Source organism: Pinus tabuliformis, chromosome 9, assembly GCF_031772625.1.
Source record: "Pinus tabuliformis cultivar Carrire ecotype Pingquan chromosome 9, CPIR1, whole genome shotgun sequence".
NCBI lineage: Eukaryota > Viridiplantae > Streptophyta > Pinopsida > Pinales > Pinaceae > Pinus > Pinus tabuliformis.
The window spans coordinates 1,553,128,732-1,553,136,970 of NC_142307.1; the positions used below are offsets into that span (position 1 = coordinate 1,553,128,732).

Genomic DNA, 8,239 nt, shown 5'->3' on the forward strand with positions numbered 1-8,239 from the left:
CTCTGTATGGCCGTTGATGTTGAAATGGTTGCAGTGGTTGCTAGGATCTTTGCATTGGTCTGCTGTGACTATTGTCTTCTTAGCTTTCCCTCTTTTTGCTTCTTCTTCCCCTCCTTAGAAGCTTCGTGTTTCTCCTTTTGCTTCGATCCACTTGATTGTGCTCTCTTCAGGCCTCTGTTCTCTAGGTACTGTGCCAGTACACAAGCCTCGTCCACCGATTTTGTCTTGAACAACATAACTTGCTCACACAGACAACGGTGAAAACCCCCCAAATACTTGAGGAGTACATCTGGGTTCTTTGGAGAGATACCCAACATTATAGCCATCTTCCTAAATTCCGTGGTGTACTCCTACACGCTTTGGCCCAACTTTTGCCTGAAGTAATGCCACCAGATCCACTAGTCCTCCACGTACCCAATGGGATAAAACTGTGACTTAATGAGGGTTTTGAAATCCTCCCACTTAGTCACTGGAGGTTCTCCCTCTAACCTCAGGGTTTCCGTGTGGCTCTCCCACCAAGTCAATGCATGGCCCTCTAATTTCAACCGTGCAAATGAGATCTTTTGCCCTTCCTCGATCTGATGGATGCTGAAATAAACTTTTAGTTGCTGCAACCAGTGGTTCAGATTCAGAGCTTCGATATCCCTGTGGTACAACTCGATATTGACTTTTTCTTCCATTTTAAACAAGGATTGATTCACGACACTCAAATTGGGTTGATCTTTTTCGAGTTCTTTCTTCGGCTGGTTCTTCGTGTCTTCTCGATCTATCGATCCCCCTTTTGATTTGTCCTTTGCATTTGAACCCCCATCTTCTCCAAATATCCCCAGCTTATTGGTTAGGGCCACCATGAGGAGGTTTACATTGCGGTTTATATCTACGACATGTTGTTTGAGCCGCGAAAACCTCACCTCTACAGGATCACGAGGTTCATTTACAGATTCATCAGGCATGATTAGGGTTTTATGATTTTCAACCCCAACAACCTAGATCCCCTGCAAATATCCATAAATATCCAAAGAAACCGACTTTGATACCAAATGATCTGTAAACTGTCGTGGATATTCCACTGGATAGTTCGTCACAACAAATCTGATAATAATATATTAAAATACTGAAATTTTACACTATTACAATTTTATGAAAATTCTAGATTTGTAGATTTAACTGTAAGTAGTGCATGCATGTGAATAGAAATTATGCAGAAAAGTAGAGAACAAAAAAATAAACTCACACACACACGTAAGACACAAGATATTCTCTTTGGGAAACCCTTTCGGGAGAAAAACCCAGTTGGAAGGTGAGGCGCTTCGCTCTCTTTCTCTATATGGAAATATAACTACAAGTATAAAGAAGTAATGCCTATGGCCAGTGGGCTGCTACAGTGCATAGATCCTCTGTGTGTGCTCTACCTTCTATCTCTCCTGGCTATCTTTGCTAAACTATGGAACAAAATGATCTCGAAAGAATGGAATGCCTCTTCCTCTTAGTGGCCCGATTATAACACAGTCCGATAACCTATTAGTGGTTAATTTTGACTACATCAACTCTTAACTAGAGTTACATTATAGACTCTTCTAGATACTTTTACATCATAATCACATGGCTAGCCCCTTTTCCATGAATAATGGGGGCTGACGCGACATCCTCCTGAACTATAGGTGTGAAAACATGAAGGTCAACTTATGAGTGCCATAACTTTTGCATATGAACTCCAATTGACGCGCTTCTTTTTCCGTTGGAAAGATCTTTGCATGTAGAATACCATGAAACGGTGCCACACTAAAACGACAAAGTTTCACTTGAAAAAAACATTGTTTGATGCCTCAAAACACTCTCGGAAGGTTCCAGACCCCATTTTGCCAAACTCGGTCTTGTCGGTAAAAACGGTCCCATAAGCTAATTCCTCCATTTTTTTCCACTCCAAATGTATCGAGATGAATGAAAAACAATATAATGATCCAATCCGGATCACAAGCACCGACTTAGTCTTGTCAACATTTCTTTGTTGATAATATCCAATTAAACACTATATATAAATATAATTATTGTCTATAAATACACAATTCTATGCTCACATTTGAATATGAACTTGGATTTTTTTTTATTTCCTTTAATACATAAACAAATATATAAAACAAAAACATAAATTAACAACTAGATTTATTTGACAGGTTAACTCTAATAATTTGAGTGTTTTAAGCCTCTCATATGATATCAAAATAGACACTCCACTGATTTTGTGTATTTTAAGCCTCTCACATGATACTATATTAATTTAACAAACTAACTCTACTGATTTTGATCCTCTTACCCGTTTTTGAGTATTTTGAGTCAAATTTGAGCCTCTTACCTATATCAAAATATAATGTGTTAAAATGACTAAAAATGTCAATACCCATTTATTATAATTGTTTAAATGTAATCAATTTGGATCCATCTTAACTCCCAATCTACCAAGTGTAAAAAAAGATCAAATCTCTTAAGCAAGAAATTTAATCCCTCAAGCAAGAGATTTAATCTCTCTTGGTACTTTGTCTCTGGTACTTTGTTAGATATAAAATTAAAATATATCTAAATTAATTTAATTATTAATTAGGATTATAATTATATATTATTTTATTTTAACAAAACTAAAATATTAAACACTATATTACAACATCTATACTGTATTAAATTATAATTTTTATTTTTATTTTTTACTATGAATATAGATATAAGATTTATTAAATTATAATTTTTATTTTTATTTTTTACTATGAATATAGATCTAGGATTAATAGGCTGAATACACGGCTGGTACTACTTGCAAATAGATTTTTTTTTGAATTTTCTCACTTATAGTGTTTTCGAAGTCAGAAAGCCGAAGTGGGCGAGGGCAGATTGAAAGAAAATATTCAGTCAACAGTAGAGAGACTAATAAACTGACAGGCTCCCATTATTACACACTGAAGAAGACGCCGAAGATGAAGCATGGTAGTTATATTTTGGTATGACGAAGATGATGACATATTTGAAGTCCGGCTCGCTGTCACCATTACGAGCCGAGAAAAGAGGTCTGTAATTTGGGTGTTTTCCTCTTCATTTCAGCAATATCGATATGGGCACTGGCAGTAGAGGAGATGAAGCAAGGATGATGAAGACCAAAAAGAAAAAGAAGCAGCTTTCGGGGTCGCGTCAGAGTCATCAAACAGGTAAGGGTAGAGGTCGTTTTTCCCTCACCTGGTGGGATGCATAATTATTATCTTCTATTACAAGTAACTAGTTAAATATTTACACTGTAATCGGGAGTGAAAATTTTGAAAACCCCTTTGTTTCTTGTACACTCTCTTGCTGCCCAAATTCCGTATTGTATGTGCCAATTTGCTTTCTGCACATATACATATCTTACTACCCACAAACCCTCTAAACCAGATGTCCAAGTGGAACTGGAGAAAAGCATACACACCATCCTTACTATACACCTCTGGGAATCTCTCAGTAGGATGCCCTACCAACTGACACCTCTAAAGGGATTACATAGGAAACTGGCCCTCAAATTCCTGGGAAGGTTGGGCAAGCAGCCTGGCTTTGAGCACATAATCTACTGCTATTGCACAGCAATCCACATATTGTCAAGGGCCAAGATGTATGAGCCTGCTAACGATCTTCCCAAACATATTTCCCAAATTGTTTGTACGGCCATCTTGACACATTGATGGATACTTACAGAGTGTAACTCAAACCCTGCTGTGTTTGATATGCTAATCAAGATTATGTTCAGGCAGGGATGACGGGGGATGCTGTAGAAATCTTTCAGCGGATGAAGACTCATGGTTTCAGACCATCTTTGCACCCTTACAACTATATTCTCAGTGCCTTCATGAAGAGGAACCGCGGGGATTTGGTATGGGTTCTCTTCAGGGACATGGTGGTTCACAAAATTTGTCTCAATGTGGTCACTTTCAATATTCTTATTAAAGGGCTTTGTAGGGAGGGCAAGCTTCAAAGGGCAAATTACTTCCTTAAGAAGATGGAGGAGGCTGGCTACACCCCTACAGTTGACACATACAACACTTTGATTGATGGTAACCTCAAGAAAGGAAATCTTAATCAGTCTCTCGAGCTTTTGGCTGAAATGGAAGTGAAAGGCCTCTGTCCTGATATACATACTTACAATATTATAATTGATAGTCTATGCAAGAAAGCGAAAAGTGATCAAGCTTATAACCTGTTATGTAAAATATGTGAAAGAGGGCTAATGCCTACAGAGGTTACTTTCAACTATCTGATCAATGGGTTTTGCAAGGAAGGAAAAATCGATCATGGAAATCAGCTTTTCTGCAAAATGTTACAAATGAATTTAGCTCCAAATGTAGTCACTTATAACATACTGCTTGATGGGCATTGTGAGAAAAGCGACCTGCAGGAAGCTTTGCGACTTTGGTATGAAATGCAAACAGTAGGCCTCAAGCACAATTTGGTTAGCTACACTACAATGATGAAAGGACTCTGCAAGGCAAACATGATAGATAAAGCAAAAAAAGTCTTTGAGAAAACTAAGAAAATTGGTCTAAGCCCACAACATATTACATACACGATCTTGATTGATGGGTTATGCAAGGTAGGCCATCTGCGACAGGCTTCTGATCTTCTAGATGAAATGTACAAGCACGAATTGAAGCCAAATGTTGTCACTTACACCGCACTGATAAATGGATTTTGCAAAGTAGGGAAGGTATGCTTGGCGGAAATGTTTCTGCAGAAAATGCAGAAAAGAGGTGTGGTTCCTGATAATGTTACATTTGCAACTTTAATTGATGGCTATTGTAAACAGGGGAAAACACAAGAAGCTTTCAAGTTATATCTCAAAATGGAGCGGTGTGGCATTTCTGCTAACTTAGTAACATACAACACTCTTATCAATGGATTTTGCAAGCAAGGCCAGTTGGGAGTCGCAAAGGAAATTTTGAAAGTAATGGTAAAGAAAGGTGTTACCCCTGACTGTGTTACTTATGATACAGTAATTGACGGTTATTGCAGAACAGGTGATTGTTTAGAAGCTTTGAATGTGCATGATGAAATGGTAGAAAAGGGTCACTCACCTAGCATATTCACATTCACTGCTTTTATTAAAGGTCTTTGTAAGGAAGGAAAATTACAAGAGGGAAATAGGCTCCTGCGGAAAATGCAGGAAACGTCTTTGGCTCCTGATAATGTTGTTTACAATACGCTTATTAATGCTAACTGCAAGGCTAAAAATTTTCAGGAAGCTTTGAGACTATGGGATGAAATGGCACAACAAGGCTTGTTTCCAGATGCTTACACATATACGATCCTCATCAATGGGTATTGCAAGGCAGGAAATGTCTTTCAGGGAATTGAACTCTTCGAGGAAATGCAGGATAAAGGTTTATTACCAAATCATATTACCTACAACTCTTTGATAAATGCACTGTGCAAGGAAGGCAAGGTCAAGGTAGCATCCTACTTACATGATGAGATGGCATCAAAAGGCATTCAGTCTGATGCTATCACATACAATACTCTCATTGATGGATACTGTAGAGTAGGAATTTTAGAAAAAGCAAACGCACTTTTCAAAAAAATGTTACTTGGAGGTATGGTTCCTAACATAGGTACTTACAATATCCTCATACTTGGACACTGCAAGAAAGGACTGCTGCAGAGGAGTTCCTACTTGTATAACAGAATGGTGCAAAATGGCTTTGTGCCTGATCTTTTAACATACAAAGCCCTCATCCTTGGACTTTGTGAAACAGGCAAACTGAATGAAGCAAAGGAGAAATTGGAGCAAATGATCCAGAAAGGTATTATTCCAGATCACTTGATATTTAACATGATGATTGATAAGTTTTCTAATATTGGTGATATGAAGACTGCTACTAAAATCTTTAGTCAAATGACAGGTTTAGGGCTTTCACCTAATAATCTTACTTACACTACGCTTATTTATGGATTTCACAATGAAAAAAAGATACAAGAAGCTTGTGAACTCTTTTATACAATGTTGCGGCAGGGACTTGTTCCTCACCATAATATCTTTGTTAGGCTGGTCAATGGGTACTGCAGAGCCGGTGATTTGCAGGGAGCTTTTAGACTGAGGAATGAAAATGAGATATTGCGTGTGGTTCCTCCTGAAGTTGCTCATAGTGCTGTTGCAAGAGGAGTTTGTAAGATTGGCAAGGTGGAAGAAGCAAATGTGCTTTTACATGACATGCTGCAGATGGGCTTACTTCCAACTATTGCTACTTTCACTACTCTTATTGATAAATATTGCAAAGCCGGTAAGATGGATGCAGCTTTAAGGTTAGCAGATCTCATGATGGACTGTGGCTTGAAACCTGACGTTGTTACTTACAACGTACTCATCACTGGACTTTGTAAAGAAGGAAATGCACAAAGGGCCTTAATGTTACAAGATGAGATGAAAGAAAGAGGTATTTGGTCAAATGTTAGTACGTACAGGTCACTCATCAATGGGCTTTTCAAGGAAGGAAACCTATTTGGTGGGGACAAGCTCTTGATGGAAATGCACGATAGGGGCCTGATAGCAAACAATTTCATTTATAAAACCATGAATGCTGGAAGCCATACATCAGGGAATTTGGAGGACTGCTTAAAGGGGGCCTTGAAATCATTGAATGACTTACAGCGTAACTCAAACCATTCCATGAAAGTGAAGCAAACTGCAAGATAAAACCTTTACTTTGACAACTGTCGAAGAGATTTTGACTAAAGGCAATATCAGTTTCCAAGAGAATATAATGTCTTTAAGGTTTTTTATGTGGCCCTTGAGGTCAAGAGTGATTCCTAGAGTTAGGGAAACACACTAACAATATCACAGTGTACAATGGAGGCTGAAATTTAGGTACAATCTTATATGTGATCACTGGGATGATTGTGCAGATTCATTACCACCTGAGTAGAGTAGACTGGACCAGAAATGAATATAATTCAATGCAAAGTTCTAGAAATTGTTAAACGGTAAGCAATGGAAAAGGAAGGAATGCTTTTAGCTACTTGACATCATCATGTTGTGTTAGATGAAGACTTCCATTGCATTATGAAGTGGGCAAGAGTTGGCACAGGTATCGAATTTTTGTTAAAGGTAGATTGTTGAGAGGGTGGCCTTTTGAAAATTGTCAAAAGCTGGGAAGCTGTAAATTTTCAATGCATGCACCTGGTAATCATAGAGGTGCCAAAATTGTGGATTTCAATCAATTTGGCTCATCAAATTGTTCTAGTTGGATAACCATTCAAATAAAATATGTTATTGGCTCTGCTGACCATTCTGTTCAGATGCACATGTATAGGAGCAAAATGCTACTTTTCATAATTTAGATTTGTTCATCTAGCCGTAAGTGAATAGTGATGGAATTGAGCTAACTTTATTTGGATGTACACGGTGGGTGTTGTAAAAGATGTCTGTGGATGGTGCTCACTGAGTTTTCCAGTCATTATTCTGCAGAGTACTGCAAATTATATCTGTATATTCAAGAATTCTTGTCCACAGCTGCAGTATCTGTAATTTGTGGGATAGCTGTATATATGTACTTCAATTTGGTAAGGTGCTCAACAGATTTGCAACAAACAGGGCTGAAGTGTCTAGCCATGTGTCACCATCCCTCTGATGTGGATAAAGGTAAATAGATTGGATTTTTGTCATCCAGTAACAGCCTGGGGTCGAAATATGATACAGGAGGTCATCGACACCCCAAAATCTCCTCTGCATCACTTTGCTGAACACATGAGCAGATTGTTCTCTTCCCTTGCACTTGAGGGTTGCCTCTTTATTTATTTATGTGCCTAACATCAAAGAGGATAAGAAGAGGAAACTCACATCATCTGAATGTTGTATCACCTTGAGTACATGGCAACTGCATGAATAATAATACTTCCCATCAATCTGTTTATTAAACTCGTGTTTTTTCTTTCAATACACATGCATGATATATTTCATTAACGTTACAAAAAATATGTTATATAATCATACATTTTTTCCATAGTAGGGGTATGCTCTTTCCCTCTTCTATATAAGCAAGGAGGGCAAGCATCTCTGCTTTGGCTTTAACATCAAGTGAGTAAACACCCTCTCTAAATATTTCTATATTTGCTGTACTCTTTACTGCAAAAGCAGATTTGAACATTGCAACTTCCTGTATAAAACAAGTAAGGTAAGCATCTTTGGCTCATACATCAAGTGAATAAAAGTCCCTTTGAAACATTTCTATCCTTG

At 37.9% G+C, this 8,239-nt stretch overlaps 1 protein-coding gene across 3 annotated transcripts; it reads left to right on the plus strand.

The window, feature by feature from the left end:
* Positions 1-2,805: 2,805 nt before the first annotated feature.
* On the plus strand, positions 2,806-7,813 carry LOC149154533 (uncharacterized). 3 transcript variants are annotated; one of them, XM_089439679.1, is made up of 3 exons: positions 2,806-3,194; positions 3,768-5,810; positions 5,910-7,813. In XM_089439679.1, the coding sequence occupies exons 1-3, from the start codon at positions 3,101-3,103 to the stop codon at positions 6,698-6,700; spliced, it is 2,928 nt and encodes a 975-aa protein (XP_089295805.1). In that variant the 5' UTR covers positions 2,806-3,100; the 3' UTR covers positions 6,701-7,813. The 3 variants fall into 3 exon arrangements, with proteins under 3 accessions (XP_089295805.1, XP_089295804.1, XP_089295803.1); XM_089439678.1 differs by having other exon boundaries at positions 3,764-7,813; XM_089439677.1 differs by having other exon boundaries at positions 3,768-7,813.
* The last annotated feature ends 426 nt before the right edge of the window (positions 7,814-8,239 follow it).